At 42.9% G+C, this 17,893-nt stretch overlaps 1 protein-coding gene across 1 annotated transcript; it reads left to right on the forward strand.

Annotated features, from left to right (window-relative positions):
* Positions 1-367: 367 nt before the first annotated feature.
* Positions 368-17,212, forward strand: LOC111663190 (zinc finger protein DPF3-like). The gene is made up of 11 exons (XM_023417283.2): positions 368-421; positions 6,621-6,781; positions 7,358-7,465; positions 9,694-9,821; positions 10,588-10,683; positions 10,937-10,997; positions 11,507-11,548; positions 12,149-12,289; positions 13,311-13,424; positions 13,585-14,395; positions 15,207-17,212. Exons 1-10 carry the CDS (start codon positions 390-392, stop codon positions 13,743-13,745), a joined length of 1,044 nt encoding a protein of 347 aa, XP_023273051.1. The 5' UTR covers positions 368-389; the 3' UTR covers positions 13,746-14,395; positions 15,207-17,212.
* The last annotated feature ends 681 nt before the right edge of the window (positions 17,213-17,893 follow it).

Consider the following 17,893-nt stretch of genomic DNA (forward strand, 5'->3'; position numbering starts at 1 on the left):
ATAAAGTGAGGGAAAATTATTTGCTTGGTGCTTATTGATGATGATAAATGATTTATAATTATTTTAATAAATAATTAAACACAAGCTTCCATGTTGATATTCTGTGCCACTTGCACTGCATTGACTTGCCAAAGAGGGAATTGCTCTTGATATGTATCCAAGCTACAGTAAGGGTCTCTTTAAAAGTGCTGTAATTCAGTTGTGTACAATTTAAATACAAGGGAAAACCCTTTAAAATAATTTTGACAGTTTACCCCATTAAGCCACGCCCCGTCCGCCTATGCTGCAGATGTATTGGTCCACGAATTCACCCCGAGCTCTGATTGGTCAATTTCCGTAGGTTTCCCTCAGAACTGCAAGACGCCGATATTGCGTTACATTGTAGCAAAATGGCGGCTGTCATTCAGAATCCACTAAAAGCGTAAGTAATTTAGACATTGAGGAAATTGTGAATAATTACTTTGTTGCCAACTCGTACATTAAAACTGGCTGTTCGTGCATGTCATTTCCTGTCGTGTGCATATGACAGATTAAGCTGTCCAAATCTATTTTGTGTACTTCTTGCATGGCAAAGTAGCCTCGTATAGTTCTTTTATTCCACAAGATTTTAACATTTAGTCTTAAACATGTGCGTAAGGCTGCCTGACATTTTGACTGCACCGGAGGAGCTTTTCCTCCGTGTGGGTTTGCATTCAACACAGGAGAGTGTCGTCTTTCCTGGGCTATAAATTTATTTGAAAACTGTCGACAACGTGCCTTTGCGCCCCACCGAATAATTAAAAGCCGATTTTCTTCGTGCTCGGTTGGGCATAGCGGCGGAATATCATCTGACATTCCGAAAGTCGTTTATAGTTGGTGTGAATTGTCGACATGTCAACTTTGGCTCCTCCGAGCGCAGACGTGGTCAGGACCCGGTAAAGCAAGGGAGGAGGCATTTTGTATTTGCATGCTTTGCTGGCGAAATCGACAAAAGTGACAGCAAATTTGAGTCCGCGGTTGGAAATAGACTGTCACCCTGTGCTCAGATAGCCTGTTCAATAGTCATTTCTGTCCCTCAACTTCAAAGAAATGCTCCACCTTTTTCTCCATTTCTCCTTTGTTCTTCTGTATTGTTTCACCCAATTCCATTGGTAGACATATTACTGTAAGTTAGACACAATTAGCCTCCTGTTTTCTTGTCATTTCATATTAGAACTAGATCATAATGTTGCATGTCTTTAAATGCTTACATTCAGTTGGACGTGACAGCAGCCGTCAGCCTGTATTGATGGGTTGTAATGATCATCATGGCTCTTTGGGACTGTGAAAGGTAGAGCAGGCACTCCACTGTGCCTTTAAGTGGAGGAGTGCTGGAGATTAGCTTGGTCCAGGATCCTGGGCCCATCTGTCAGAGAGATGCTCCGACAGAGAGGAAGTGTTGGGCACAAGCAGGAGAACCATCTGCTCCTCCATAGAGGTACCCTGGCACCTCCGTGGACTGTAGCACAACGAGTGGACCACACATCACCTTGCACATCACCCACTGGTGTTGTTACTCCACCTGAGAGGGATGTTTTTGATACCTGATTGTGCATTTTTTTTTTCTTCCATAGCACATTGACCTTTTTCTGCTAAGGATCAGATAATATACAGGCCCCACTACTTGCTTTCATTCTGTGATATATGAGGGGCTGTCAAAGTGGCCTTTGGCAAGACAACCCCCCACCTGCACCCTCATTGCATGATGCTCTGGAAAAGACTGTTAGCTAAATGCAAAATTTCCCCTAGATCTGTATTTATACATGAGTCGACTGAGCATGCTTGCACTTGTCCTGCAGTGCCCTCCTTCACAGTTTTGCCAACCAGGGAATGGCCCGATACAATCACAGCTTCCCTCTGCTGGCATCTGAACAGCTCAGTGAAACAGCTGATTTTAAAATGTTGGATGTAAATGTTGTAAGATATATATATTTCCTTCCGCTCTCTATTAGTATGGGAAAGTGCATTTTAGTATTGTATTGTTGGACTGTATCCCTCTCATGTGTCCCAGCACGCTTCAGCATGCGTCTGCTGTCAAGCTGCTGTTTCATCTGAGAAACGTTTTAGCATTCAGATGTGGAATGTCTCCTTGCTATAAGCTGTGCTTAATGAAGTGTTTCAATCTGCTATAATTAGCCTCTGTCTCGGGTTTCTGACTTCATTTCACAAGTTTGTCAGATTATAATTAGTCACACTTGACACTAATTGGATGTCGCTCCTGTGGACCAGTTTGACCTTTTTTCTTTTTTTTGTATTTCTCTTTACAAAAAAAAAGATGATTCACTTTAGGGAAATGAAACTCTGGTTTGACTTTGTTGTGGAGATGTGGTGGCGCATGAAGCTGCAGTGTGCGGGCCTGTGCACGTCTGTGTGAGGTCCGTCCCTTGTTTGAGCTTGGGAGGACAGTAATTTCCAGAATCTGCTGATTAAAATGGAGTCTGGAATATTTGATCAATAAAGAAGCTCATAAAGCTGCTCATATAAAATTTTATTTACAGCTGGAGTTTTCTTTCTTTGCTTCCCCAATCCAGCTGCTGCCTTGTCATTGGTGTTGAGTAGACTTTGGGAGAGTCAGGTCTGCTGTTTATTGGCACTTCAGTGTGTGGAGGTGTATGATCTGGTTTTACTCCTGCCCTCACCCAGACGCTCTTGTTCTGATTGGTGTAATCAGAGGTTGCTGTCAGGATGCAGTCACTCTGTACACCCTCCTCCTCCTCCCCCTCCTCCTCCCCCTCTCTTGTTATGTGGTAGCTGTAGCTTCCTGTGAAGCAGCAGTGCACCTGCAAAGTTATGTTACTAGATCATCATTTTATACTTTTTTCTTTGTTTTTGTTTTACATAACTCCGATCTATTAAGAGCTGTGCTGTGTTAAAGTAAACACAGGAGTTTTGTCGTGGCTCCAGCTCACTTGGCCTCTGTGAGCTGCTCTCCTGCAAACTAAAGTTTGTCATTAGATATGCAAAACGAGTGTTGACACATGCTCACATTACGGACGCAGCCATGTGACGCAGCGAACCGTTGACAGGAACACGCTGATAGTGGAGGCCCCACTAGCCACAAGATTTGCTTTTGTTCCTCGCCCTCATGCACACACTCACCTTCTCTACTCAACTGGAAGATATTGAGGATGTGTAGCACATACCTCTGAGGCACCTTTTTTTAAGCCCTGAACTTTTTAAGTTCACGTTAAGCCCCTTGGGTTTTGTCACCATTAGGCAGAGCTAAGACTTAAAAGGATAATTCTGGTTTACTACAACCTATGTCTTTATTTTTTTTTGCGTGTGTTGGCTATTATTTCTGTCAGCTTTGATAAAACTGGATTCAGAGACTAATTACTAAGAATCAGGACATGGGGAAATTGCTATAGGAAGTCCAGCTGTGTTAGAGACAACAGTCAAGACAGGTTGTTAACAAAGATAAATCTTGACTCGATTTAAGAGGAAAGCAGGAGGAAAAGAGATATGTTTCAGCTTAACAATCTTCTACTGATTTTTGTTTTTAGTCCTGCCTACACACTACCTGACTGTCACTTCTTGTTACTTGATAGATAAGATGTTGGTGATGGCACCTCACAAGCAGAGATTGTTTCCTTTTAAAGGGGATCATTAGCGTTAAGTGTTGAACCACTGACCTAAACTACTGTATTTATAGACGAAACTGAAAGTGAATGTGGTCAAAGTGTTAGTAATAGGCCTTCATTTTACAGGAAAACTGTGTGCACACAACTAATGCAAGTACGGTAAGTCATAGTTGAACCAGGAAGCTAGTCTGTAAACTATGATGGATGTTGAAAACAGAAAGTTTGAGTGATAAATTTACTATGTGCCACTGAGTTCTTTCCCAAATAAGTTCATAAGTCATGCCAGACTGCTTTTTGTGTGTGTGCTTTGCCCCATCTGACTTCTGTTTAGTGGTGTTGCTCAGTTTCCAAATCTCAGTTATTAATGTGGTGAGTTCAATGTTGTCACACTTGACAGGAATAGTGGCCAAAACTATAGAATTAACACCCAAGTTGTAATAATAAACTGGAGTTATTCTCAAACCACTTCGATTTCAAAGGGTGGCGGAAAAACAAAAGCACACACCTCAGACCAGAGAAGAGGAGAGAAGTTGTGACTACTGACATAGAGGTGGTGTGTGTGTGTGTGTGTGTGTGTGTGTGTGTGTGTGTGTGTGTGTGTGCGCGCGCGCGCGTGTGTGCGTGCGCGTGTGTGTGTGTGTGCGTGTGTGCGTGCGCGTGTGTGTGTGCGTGCACGTGTCTGTCTCCTGTGTGGCTGGACGTGCGGGTCTTGTCACTCATTACAAGTGTCAGAAAGATCTCTCACCTAAGCCGGTGCACCTGCTGCTCGTGGCGCCGGGTGCTCTGATGGAGAGCATGTCGTCGCACAGACATCCAGCACCCACCAGAAGACTTTCACCACTTATTTGCTCTCTCTCACTCCCCACCCTCATTCTCCCTCCCAGAAACCCTGCACATTTCAACTTCAGACTGATGAGCGTCTTCTCTCGGTTTGTTCGACTCGAGTAGTCTCAGGAGTTTCTTGGCACTACACAGTGAGTGTGCGCTCGTAGTGGACTTCGGGGAGCATTTACAACTGGTCAGCTGGTCTGCATTTAGTAAACTGATATGTCACAGTGCGTCCCAGCAGAACTGTGTGTTGATATCAAGGAATGGCAGTAGGGGAAACAGGTTAGTTTCGTTTACTGTTGGAAACAAAACACCTACATGTGTGGTATAGATCTGAGGAATGCATTTTATACATTTAATGACACAGCTGTGTGTAATTATTTTTTATGAGCCAAATTATCATTTTGAAACGAAATCTTTCTACTGTTGAAGGTGTTAAATCTGGTTAGGGTATATCCCAGTGTAGACTGTGTAAAAATTCCTGTGTCTTAAAACCTGTGAAAGTGTTGGGAAATCTGAGAAACCGGTGTTCTCTTGGCTTTGTAACACTGTACAACATCTTTACAGGACAGAGCCTAGTAGTGACATGGTTATTAGCTACAATGAAGCCACTATGTTGGTATGATTGTAACACGCTGAAGGAAAAACAAAGCCCCATGGCCCCAAGTCATGATCTGCTTGATAACTTTGAACCTCTGTTCCAACCTTCGTGCCTTTTTGAACCCCCTGTCTTGTTGTTTTTATTCCCCCCCATCTTTCTCTTTCAAACACCTTTCCACCCCTCCCTGCACTCACTCTGTACCTGTGACTGTTTACTCTTCTCAGTCACACTGACATGAAGCCTCCCTTTCCCAGAAGCCTCACACACTGTGGCTTTGTCTGAACCGCAGAGCCGTGGGCTTTGTGCGGGACAGCATTTCTAACACGGCTGTTCATCTGCTGGACGTCGTCTTGTGGTGGGGTAGAGAGAGAGAGAGAGAGAAAGAGAAAGAGAGGGGTGAGCAGGATCTGGAAGACGCTGACAAATCGGCCTCCCACCTCCTCCACCTCTAGTTTAAGATTCCAGGCTCGACTCACAGCCCGCAGCTAATTAGTTTCACTTCAAAATGGCCGTCTTCCTAATGTTGTAATTGAGAACACGTGTAGGAACTTCATTATGCGGATGTGGAGATGTCCATACTAGAAGAACCGTTGGCTACAGTGTTTTTTGCCCTGTTGGCCCTGTGATATAACATCACACTGTGGAATCCACACACAAAGTACCTTGCTATGATTTCAGAGTTGCTGCATTTACCCCCCCCCACATCTTTGATATAGTGAAATTAGAACCTGCTCTTGTGCTAGACGTTCTGCAGAGATTAATTAAGTAGGCTAATTACCATACCAGGCGTGTGGCAGCGATTGAGGGCTTGAATGTGAAATATCCTCCCCCATTTCACTCTGAATATTAACTCTGAAACCCTGAGGGACTGCCAAAATCTCAGTGGCGCTAAGAAAAGTGGAACTAAAGTGCGAGAGTCTTCGCTAGCTGGTCAGAGGAGTGACTTCATATCAGACCGCAGATTCAGTGTTGCTGTGATAATCTGACTCAGTCAACACCAGTGTAGCTCACAGCCTATCTGGAATCAGATCAGACAAAGAGCCCACAGAGGTAATAACATGTTTAACCTCGGGAGTGGGAGCACCAGAGTTGTTGCACTGTTGTAACTGTGTTGCTTTGTTTTGTTTTTCCTTCAACAAATTCTCCCCAATGGCAAGCTAGAGAGAGGATAGAGAGGCTTAGCTGTCAGTTTGATACTTGCATTGAACAGGAGTGATTAAAAGTTTGATGCGTTACTCATGTTGAGGATAATTTTCAGTGTACCTTTGCATAATTGCTCTTCTTTTAAAGAAGCAGCTGTTATTTCCTTCCTTATGTTGTATTGATCTGCTTTCCATCATCTTGCAGCAGCCTCAGCTTAAATGATTTAATGATCTGTGGCCAGTGAAGCAACGGGCCACTATCACAGCATTCATACAAACTAAAAAAGGCTAATCCGCATATCAGAGATTCTGCAAATAGTCACACTAGTCATTAGCAACATGTCTGTTCTTGCCCAGCTCTTCAAACCAGCTGCCACGTCAGTGACTGAACAGGTGTCGACCACATCACTCAGTGTCACTGACCTCTGCTGCTAATGTTACCCCCCGCAGGTTGGGCGACCAATTCTACAAGGATGCTATTGAGCAGTGCCGCAGCTACAATGCTCGCCTGTGTGCCGAACGCAGCGTCCGCCTGCCATTCCTGGACTCACAAACCGGCGTGGCCCAGAACAACTGCTACATCTGGATGGAGCGGCACCACCGTAGCCCCGGTGGGCAAACACACACACACACACATAAACACACTCGCACACATACAAAGAATATTAAGTGAGAGTTAAGTGTTTTTGGTGCATTGAGCTTGTAAAAATGGTGTCTGCATCTACACTATCTAAAGATATTAACTTGAATTGCAAATAATGATTATTTTCATCATTAATTAATCTGTTGTTGCAATTGAGGTGACTTCTTCAGACTTTTTATTTTGTTCAATTATTGTCCAATCCCAAAAGATTTTCACTTTAGATGATATTAAACAAAGTAGGACTGAGACGACTGGTAGATCGACAGTTTTTTTTAAGTCAACTGCAATAACATTTTCACAAGTAGCAAAACTGTAGTTGATCTTGGGTAGTCGTCTGGAATGACTAACTTTTATTCAATGGTGTAGGTCTGGTGGGTGGGTGGTTGGACACTTGTTATGAGATTGGTTACAGTGTTGTGTTTGTGTTTGTATTTGTATTTTTGTACACTGAAAATACTTAAAAAATAAACCTTGATAATAATTTTTATTAATGTGTTTTTCAAAAACTGAAAGTGTTGGCATGTGTATTGCTGTTATTATACAGGGGTTTCAGCCGGGCAGATGTACACTTACCCCGCCCGCTGCTGGAGAAAGAAAAGACGGCTGCACAACACCACAGATCCCCGCCTGGGCATCTACGGCCTGCAGCTCGGTAAGACCCTGCAGCCCCTTCTCCTTAAGCCACCTGCCTGTCGCTTCCTGCTCCTCTCAGTTTCTCCTCCCGCTCAGCCATCTCTCCCTCCATCTCCCACCCACCTCCTTTAACTCATGTGATTACTGGTGATGATCTGGAATAATCTCACTAAAAGCATATCACTCTGTCTCCGCGCGCTGAGCAGAACAGGCTGCCAGTCATTTTTCAGAGGATGAAATGTGGCTGTGTTCACCCCGGCTGGTAAACTTGTTTTGTGAGAAGTAGAACATGTAATTAGATTTACCACTGCTGGGAGCAGCGAGACAGAGTTCGGCCACTGCAGACAGTATTTAATAAATGTTATTGAATGGAGTTTGGCCTTCTTGGGCTGCCACTTGAAACAGCTCACTCAAAACATTTAACCTCTCCTCTATATTCTCCCTGTATCTTATTTTCTACTTACCACCTCCCTTGCCGATTGGTTTGGTCTCTTTCTCTGTGGCAACTCTTTCATCTCTCCTATAAATTGCCGTGTCGTCTGTGTGTGTGTTTTGTGGCCAATGTTCCTGAGCTCAAGTAACTGGTCCATTCTGTGCCCAGGGCTTGCACATACCCACTGGGATGTTACACTATCCTAAGGAATGAACACGACAATAGGGAGAATGTCACACAGAAATATTATGTTACATGTATTAATTTTTAGTAGTTTCTATAAAAGGCTGTGAGAAATTCCTTGTGTTTTTGAGGCAAATTTCCATTGTCATGATGCTTTAATTTCTGCATTGCACAGTGGAAGGACAAATGTTTGGGAAGTTGAGAAAGTAAGACTGAGCAAGAGAGCCTGGAAAGAGAAAGCAAGATGGAGAGATAGCATATGAACCAAGCCTTTGTTTCCCAAACACATCCCATTGTAGCCTATTGTTTTCCACTGAGCTGGCGCTCGCTAAGACCCCACCACCACTGCCACCACCCTCCTGTCCCTTCCCTTCTCCAACAACAGTGGATTGTATGTGCTGTCTGCCAGTGCCCAACAGAGGGGAAACATACCCTGATTTAACCTGGCGTCTCTTATACAGAGCACGTTGTGCAGCTGGCCAGAGGTGGCCAGCACAGGGCAGCAGCCAGAATCTGTCTCGCTGCCTCGGCAGGCTGTCTAACTGATGGTGTGCTAGAGACTGGGGCTGCATGCAGAATCAGCTCCCTGCTGCAGGCTGCTGCTGGCTCTATTTTTAGCCCCCCAGCTCCCATGGGTCGGGAGAGAGGGAGGGACGTGGACGGGGGGTGGGGGGGTGGTCTGTCTCGTCGCGGAGAGTTGAAAGTCAACGTGTGCAGACACAATGGTGAGGGGCTGCCACCACACGGTGGAGGAGCCCATTTTACAGAAGCTTGTTGTATCTGCTTCCTCACGCCTACCTCTTCTATCGCCCTCTTACCTGTGCAGCAGCAGCCCTCTGTTGCTTCAGCACTTCATGTTCAATATTGTGAAAAAGTCTTTCTAGTGGGCACAGTGGTAAGATAGAAAGCTGGAGTCAAGGGAAGGGTGGGGGGCTTTGAAGTGTGTCCTCTTTTCAACCATCCACAGCAACTGGATGATCATGAAGCTCTCTGTGGAGAAGAGATTTTGTAAATAAGATGTGTTTAATCGACCGACTGTCAAAGCTTTTGTTTGTTCTTCTTTGTCTGCTCAACCTGCTCGCCTCCTACACTGTTTGTTTAAATCTTCAGCTCACTGTAGGAGGAGATATCTGCATGATGCGTTCAGGTTAAAGTGATAAGCCACTTATCTACATTGTACCTCAGAGATTCCTGTGGACGAAGTCAGCCTAATGTCTACATCGCGCTGCATTATCCAGCGCTCACCAGTGAAAATGCATTCTCTTCTCTGAATGAAAAAATATGTTTTTCTCAGTAATAATAGTGCTGTGAAAATAGTTGTGATGACACATTCTGTTGCATGCAGAAAAAAAATATATATGACAGCTGCTATAAAAATCAAATGCTCCAGTAATGTGCCACATGCTTTTATTAGGTTCGGTGTGGAAATGGAAATATGCTTATAGAAAGATGATGATGATGATGATGATGATGATGATGATGCTGCAGGAGGAAAAACAGAACATGGTAGAGCAGCTTTTATATACCTGTGGAACCTGAAGTGAACAATAGATATGTGTTGGCACGCTGTGACAGCATGAGCTGGTGTTTTAATGATTCATCACGTGTTGCCTGTTTTTGTCTTTGCGCAGACGGTGGCCTCATGTCCAAGGACACCTTGCCCACTCAGAGCACCACACTGGAGGCTCTGCTGCGAGGAGAGGGTCTAGACAAGAGGAACAACGCTAAGAACGATGAGGAGAGTCTGCTGGAGATCCAGGTTGGTTCTCTGTGTGTGTGTGTTGCTCTGGTTAAGCTCGTCAGCCAAACGTTTAAAATGTTAATGTTCAGTGATATCACTCAAACAATTGAGGGCCCTGGCACCGGGAGTGAAGTGTTGCGCCCCAACTGGTTGTCAAGGCAACTTGCCAAGTTTTTCCGGCTGACCTGCGGGGCTTGTTAGCTGACTGCTGTCTCGCTGAGAAGCAGCTTGGACAAGTGGACTGCTTCGAGTCTGATTTCCCATTTACTGAGCGTTATATATGGTAATAATAATGACTTACGGCCACAGAATGATGCATAATATGAACATTCATTTTAAATTCAGTAGTTCTATCAGTCCAAAACATTGCTGGTCTCTGCAGTCAAAAGCCGTCATATTTCAACATCACACATTCCACCAAATATACCTGTGGAAACCTGTGGATATTTACAAAAGGGACATACAAGAAGATGGAGCTTGGAGTACCATAGTCTATCCCTCCTCTCAAGGCAAGCGGATAACTTCTAAATCCATCCAACTGCCACTAAACAAATTAATTCAATAAACAATGTCATCTGTAAGCATCTCCACATTAAATAGACATTTATACAGGAACAGAAAGAACATTACATCTGTCAAAAATAGATTATCTGATAAAATAGCGTTTTCTGTTGTTGTTGCTGCTCAGTAAGCTGGGCTTTAATCAGAGCTGAGTATTGAAATGGTCTTTCCCCTCTCTCGCTTTCTCTGTCTCTCTCTTTCTCTTTCTCTTTGTGTGTCTCAGAGGGTTCTGGAGGCCGACGCAGCAGAAGACGCTTTCAACGATGATGACGACTACGAAGTAGACACTCCCAAGAGGAGACATCGGGGCAAAGGAAGAGTAAGTGACCAAATGGTCATGTACTTCAGTTGCACTGTAACCCGGGACTCCACTATAAGTTCAAGAAGATCGACATTGTTTCTGTTTCTTCTTCGTCTTCTTAAATCACATCAAATCACATTTAGCTCGGTGTGATTTGTTTTGCGTTCTCTCTATGGATACGATATATATGTGTGTGATGCAGCTCGGCTCTGCATGTTGGAAGGGATAGATTTCATTGCACTGAGTCAGTGGGGTATTTTTTTTTCCTCAGGGTCGGGGTTCAGGCCGTAGGAGGACAGATCTGGATGACGACAAGCCATATGTCTGTGACAGTAAGTACAGATAAATTGTAAAACATCTTCTTTTTTTCTTTCTTTTTTTTCACTGACATATCTTTTCAAATAGCGAGTGTACAATGCTGAGTTTACAATATGATGTAGTTTCTGGATGGTCTGTTGATTTCTCAGACACTTATTGAGCCTTTTTCATTATAAGAGTTTAATATACTCTGTACAGTACCTAGAAAAAATACTCAGAATTTTCTTTATGTATCTCAGACATAATTTCCTACTGGTGGGAATTGAGAAGGATCACACTAAGAAAAAAAGGGGAAAAAGTCAAACCAGTGAAACCCAGTCACAGTTTTTACAGATGAAACCACAGGATGAGAGCAGGCAAACTACTGTTACTGTAGTCTCAAGTATTCCTGTACATGCAAGTTGCATGTGGAAAATCCAGGTGGTGGTGGTGGGGTATTGGATTTTACTCTTGCTGTCACGACTCTTCTTAAACAACATATACTCACACTGCCTTCCCCTCTTCTTTGCCTTTTCTGTTTCAGACAGATACAAACAAAAGCAGAACTCAAAATCTTCGACCTCAGGTACCTTCATTTGTTGACTCTTTTGGCCAGTAGCTTTCTTTATATTTATTTTGATTGATTGTTGAGTGGTAGTTACAAGTGCTGTGATTATTGATTCAGCCCCTATATTATCTTACTTTTCTCAAGCTGAAGAGTGCCCTTGGTGCTGTGAAACTGAGACATGCTTATTATGTTGTCTGGGTTTCTGTTTTATTTGACTGACTATTGTAATCAGATCTTACAGTTTTTTCCCCTTTTGGAGCCAGAAGTTGAATAGTTACCTCCATTAAATGCCATTAGGCCTATTTAGCTTTCCTATTTATGGTGAGACAAACATTCTGTGCTGCTAAATACAAAAACTACATGTAGTTTTTAATCAAGTTGCTTTGTAATTGAGGGAATCACCAGTTTGCCAGACACTGGGTGGGTGTTTGACTCGTAGCTCAGTGAAGGTCTCATTACAATCAGACGATGTTGAGGCCTCCATCTTAAACACAAGTGGGCAGAAAAGTAAAAAAAAAAAAATCTGCATTAAGAAATGTTGTGCTGCCCAAATTATTTTTAGATGATGAAATGCGGCCACAGTAGTGGGACTGAACATCTGCCTACTGTTTGTTGCAGTCTGTGCAAAGCGCTACAGGAACCGTACGGGACTAAGCTACCACTACACCCATTCCCACCTGGCAGAGGAGGACAGAGCTGGAGAGAGGAACACGGTGGCGTCCAGGTCTCCCTCTGCACCACAGACTGACAGACACAAACGTAAGAAGTCTGACTGCTGTTCCTGGAATCTACTACAGTGCGTGGTTTCTTTGAACAAACCAAAAAAATGTCCTGTACAGAAAGCTGGCACTAAAATGCCTCAGCATATTTTAACTTTCTTTAACTCATTCTTTGATTTGTTTTTGCCTTTTTTTTTTTAAATGATAATTTCATCTTTCTAAGATAATTTTTTTGGCATTTACCTTTAGTAGACAGGCCACAGTACAGGCACAAAAATGGGAATGCTGCACACTCTTAACTCGGACGCATTTATTTGATCTTATAAAGATCAGTGTTACTGCAAAGTGCTTTCCCAAAGGAGAAGAAACAACACGTCACATCAGAGTTATCTTAATTATGAGAATCTGACTTTTGAATAGTGTTGACGTCAACATCCAAGTTGTAAATTAAAGCTGGGAAATTCTTTTCTGAAAGCTCTGATATATATCTGACTTGGCGCTTCATAATACTGAAGTGCCTGAAGATCAAGAAGACAATGAGGACTCACATCAGCCAAAGTCTGCTGTCAAGGCGATTAAACCCATATTTAATGTACATAGATTTATATTGTTAGTGCACACTTTTAGCCCTCATTCGACCAACTGTCTTGACTTGACGTGAATGTGTCCCCTCTCTACTAGCTCTCCCATACAACATGGCATTATACTAACCAGGACAATCAACTTGATAAGCCACGCCAAGGAAGGCCTGACACCAAAAACATGCCCACGTAATCGGGAAATCAACAAAAACAAACCAGGAGCACAAAGGAGAGAAGTCAGAATACAAGACATCTTTACAATAGAGAAAGAATCCACCAAAAACAAATCTATGTCTACGCAAATAACGCTTCAATCCAATATTGAAGTTTAAGCAAAGAAAAGGAAGTTTCTAATATCTGTATATGGTTTGTGTCCTAATGACAAGCTTACCCCACATAAGTTGGGTAGTAAAATTGCACGTCTTTGAATTGTTACCAATCCCTAAAACTTGGTATTTTTTCTCTGGAATTTCGTCACAGGTCCAAAGGGTCCAGGTGGGACCAGCATTCCCAACAACTACTGTAATAAATGCCAGGGCTCCAACAAGAAAACGGGTAAATCTGGGTCTCCCTGCGCAGCCTGCCAATGCACAAGTGAGTTCATATACACCAAAGTATAATATACAACTTTTTCTATTCAAACTGAATCCAAAGTGTGTGTTCACAGTGGATGATTGGGCCTTGTAATATGATTGACTTCCTGTAACTTTATGGTGGTGTCACGTGCCCCCCTCCCCCTCGTCCTGTGTCCCAGCTGACTGCGGAGAAGAGAAGGAAGATGGGACTTTTACCGGAGCCGAGGAGCTGTTCGGCACCACCTCGGAGAGCGACACTTCCACCTTTCACGGCTTTGAGGACGACGAGCTGGAGGAGCCCGCTACAAACAGCAACGGGATATCCAACCGTCACAGATAGAGCAAACCTTTTCTTTTTTGTTGTTTTTTTTTTTTTTTTATATGGATTAACCTCTGGCAAAAATTTGCTGCTTCTTTTTTCAATGTTTTTGTTTGCAGAAAGCACAAAGTGATAATTTCAGGACAGAAATGCAAGTGGTATTTTATCTACTGAACATTGTTGAATAATTTATGAACACCTTTTTTTATATATAAATATATATATTAACTTTTAAGGCGATGAACGACTGTCAGTGTTTGTTGACAAGTGACTTGGCCTTCATGCAAAATGGAGGATGTTTTTGGAGTTTTTTTTTTTTTTTTTTTTTTTTCTCCCCCTCACTGGAGCAGAAGGAGCATAAATATGATGAACAAAAAACACTGGAGAAATTAGAAAATTGAACAAGTGAAGATTATAAACGCATGAATGATACGTCTGGGGGTTGATTGAATGTCATTGCAGACACACACTTTAGCTACTGGATGTTTTTTTGGACCAGTAGTGGCTGTTACTATGAAGGCCTCTTCTTCTGCTCTAACTTTGGATTAAACTTGTATGAAAATGAAGGAACCAATGAAAGGACTGCCACAGCCCACTGGAAATGTTTGGATGAAGAAGTCTATATAAATATAGTCTTTACAGATGTGATGGACTTAAAAAAAAAAAGGAAGGTAAGCAACAGGTTCTTCTCTCATTCAGGGATGTAAGACATTTTGCAGATCATGGATTAACAAACAGTTGTTCACACTACTCATACATTAACTAAGTGTTGTCACAAAATAAGCAGATTACTGAAATAGTTTGTCAGTGATACAAACCAGTGTAAATGTGATACAGCTAAATACATTGTACATTTATTGGACAGTCACAGACAGTCAATCACCCTACTTTTTAAGTTGCAGAAATCCATCTGACAAATCACAGTAACAAAAACTAGGAATCACACATTATTGTAGTTCTTATCTACACTAGCAGCTCCAGGGATGGTAGTTTTAGCCCACCACTTTGATCCGAGCTGAAATATCTCAACAATTATTGGATGGATTGAAGCAGGTTGTGGTGCAGACATTGATGGGCCCTAGAGGATGACTTTGGTGATCCCCCGACTTTTCCTCTTGTGTCATCAGCAGGTCAAAATGTCACTTTTGCACTTGTAGTAAAAGAAGAACTTAATTTGAGCAACGCGTTTCTGCTTGTGGCCTTCATCAAGGTCACTTTTCCGATATGACCGAGTAGCTGCAAAACTAATCAGATTCCCACCAGCCTCTGTTGCACTTTGTGTTCAGCGCCCATCTGCAAATGTTATTATGCTAACAAACTAAACTAGGTTGGTGACCGTGATGAGCAATATACCCGATAAACATCAGCATATTAACATTTATCCGCTGGCCTGAGCACGGCCTCACAGAGCTGCTAGTGTGGCTGTAGTCTTGTTCAGACATACCGTGTGTGAGTCTAACACATATTGTCTGCGTTACACAGGAGCACTCAGCACATTGGCCCAGAGGTGGGGGTGACCAGTGAAGAAGAGGATTTAACCCTCAAAAACTGATGAGCCTTCATGTCCCTCCCGTCTCGGGCCTAAAATATCTGACTGAAACGGATGAACGGACATCCACCACTTCTACAGGCCATGCGGCTTAATTGAAGCAACTGCTCCCTTGACGATATGTATCGATCCCCTCTGAACATTTGATATGTGAGTAGATCCAGCTTAATTTCATCCTTTTCTGCGCTGTGCTGGAGCTCCACTGAACTATGGGAACACTAAAGGCCAGGCCTTTGGACTTGTTTGTGCCCAACGGGTGCATTTGGGGCCCTCGCGTCCCAGCCTGCCCACTCTTGCTCTGTGACTGTGTGTCTGCTGTGTGATCCGATGTGACACTAAGACGTCATTATCCTCATCACTGTGCCAGCCTGCCGCTCTGCACTGGAAAACCAGCTCTGACAGCCATGACCCTCCAACCTTATTGGACCAGTGACCCCCTGACCCCCAGCCATAGAGATGGTGCTCAAATCCACCACTATTACATGCAGACCTCTGGACTACTGTATTAATACTCTGACATGGACGCAAAGGTTTTCTGCTTCTGTCCCTCTGTCTGTTTTTGCTCTATCTCTTCTGCCTCTCATCTCTAATGGGCCGCAGTAATTTAGCTCTTTTTTTTTTTTTTTTTTTTTTTTTTTTTTTTTTTTTTTGCATCTTTTCTCTGTTGTATAATATTTCTATGTTTGAACTCTTTAAAGTTTAATTAGTATGACTTCTTGGGTTTGTTCAGACTGTATCAATACCTCTGTCCTGATCAGGTGCACAATAGCCACAACTACTCAGGCATCTTTCGTTTCCTCTGCTGTTGATTGTTCAGCCACTCAGCCCTGATTCATGTGATTGTATTCAGTTGGCGAGGAGGGACAAAAAACGCCACACACGGATCCCATTACAATCAACTCCCAGTAGGGATTTGGGACGCTGCAGCCTCATGCTATAGGAAAACATCGCAATAACAAGCTTCAGCTTTGTCTGGCCTATGCGGATTTCGTCCACTTTTTGTCTAAAATCTACAGCCTCAGTAGATTTCGGATGAGAGTGAGATTCATCTCGAATGCATTTCAAAAAAATGTCATTGCTAGCGAGACATAACCCCGCTCAGATCCACATACTTGGTGAGAAGTGGAAACTGTAAAATCCAACATTTGTGACATTTCCGTTGAGTGCTTTAGAGGGCCTAATTGCTTTATGACATTTAGAAGGTGCTTGAAGTACTGTATCAAAAAGCCTTTTAAGTCCATAGGTTGCACATGCTGTGTAAGAGGGCCATGTACTTCCATGTGATTATTCAGTATCGCTGCAGTGTGATAATAGCCGCTCCGTTTTTGAAGCTAACCATTATTCCTTATGTGTCTGGTATGACTTGCTTGTGCATTCAAACCAATTTTCTTCACTTCCCTCAGGGACCCTCCACACAGCAGTTTATCTCATCTGGACTTTCATTGGATCTGAGACTTGTCAACTATCTTGTCGTCTTCTCTTGTATCAGTTATGTGGTGTTTCCACAGTAAAATAGTGTCTTTTATCTTCTAAAGTCACGCCAGTAAGTGAAAGCATGTGTCATCAGTCATAACCTGTTACCTACCGTATAACAAACAGGCCAAGTGTGGTGCAGTTCTGAACAAAAGGAGAAGCTCCTAAAATGCAAAAGTCAGTGACGTCTGCTTAAAATAACGTGTCACCAATCATTGAATAGCCTGTATACCTCGTCAAAGACACAGCAATAGGCCCTGGTACTCTCTTGTCAAGCCTGCCGGGGGTGGAGAGGGAGGATCGGGGTGGGAACGGAGCCAAGAGGAGATGAAATGGACATGACTGGGTGTTTGTTTCATCTTCAGCTGTAAATACAAGTCGAAATGGAGAGAATGAAGAAGTCTTTGTTTGTTAAACTATTTTTATTGTTCTGAAAAAAAATAAAGAAAAAAAAATAAAGAATTAATGGTGATCCTCTGCTGTTTTTCCAAAAAAAAAGGCCACGGATCATCTTACAAAGGCGGCTGATAAGCAGAAGAATCCAAACTGGATCAATAGGTTGGAGTGACCCTCAGACTTTGTGAGCAGACAGAGAGGAAAAACACAGCTTGAGTTTGTTAGAGCGGTGGTAGCTCAGGACTCTAAATAGGAACAAGACGACAAAGAAGAAGCTCTACTTCGGGGAGCTCGTATTGATCGGTAGGTGCTGCTATAGAAATCAAAAGTAAGTATGTAGAAGTCGTATCAGAGCAGCAGAGGCTGTCTGCAGAGAGGGATATTTGCTGGTGGCAGCATGTGGGATCTGAATGTTAACTGCGGGTACAAGTAGAAAGGTAAGGAGTGGTGAAAACGATTTTGAAGGGAGCTGAAAAGAATAGTTTGATAGCATTGTGAGAGCTGATTCCACATGGATTCTGTTAAATGTAACAAATCACTTTATCACAGAGTGGTATACAACAGCATTTAAACAGGTTTAAGAAACTAAATCTCTAGAGCAGGCATATAGACTGCTTGAAATTGAGAAATTTGTAAAGCTCAAAACAATTATAACGGGACCAGTTGTGAATCACTCTATATACACTCGCATGATGTAAAGAGCCATTCCAGCTTTTCGGCATTACTCTTCCACAATGTACGGAAACTCACA

Source organism: Seriola lalandi, unplaced genomic scaffold, assembly GCF_002814215.2.
Source record: "Seriola lalandi dorsalis isolate HSWRI2012SDOR001 ecotype SW California unplaced genomic scaffold, Sedor1 jcf7180002054573, whole genome shotgun sequence".
In the NCBI taxonomy this organism is placed as follows: Eukaryota; Metazoa; Chordata; class Actinopteri; order Carangiformes; family Carangidae; genus Seriola; species Seriola lalandi.

Coding starts and splice junctions, on each gene's coding strand:
- LOC111663190 (XM_023417283.2), top strand. CDS start 390: ATGGCGGCTGTCATTCAGAATCCACTAAAAGC. Junction 11,549..12,148: donor CTCAAAATCTTCGACCTCAG/GTACCTTCATTT, acceptor TGTTTGTTGCAG/TCTGTGCAAAGCGCTACAGG. Junction 13,425..13,584: donor CGCAGCCTGCCAATGCACAA/GTGAGTTCATAT, acceptor CCTGTGTCCCAG/CTGACTGCGGAGAAGAGAAG.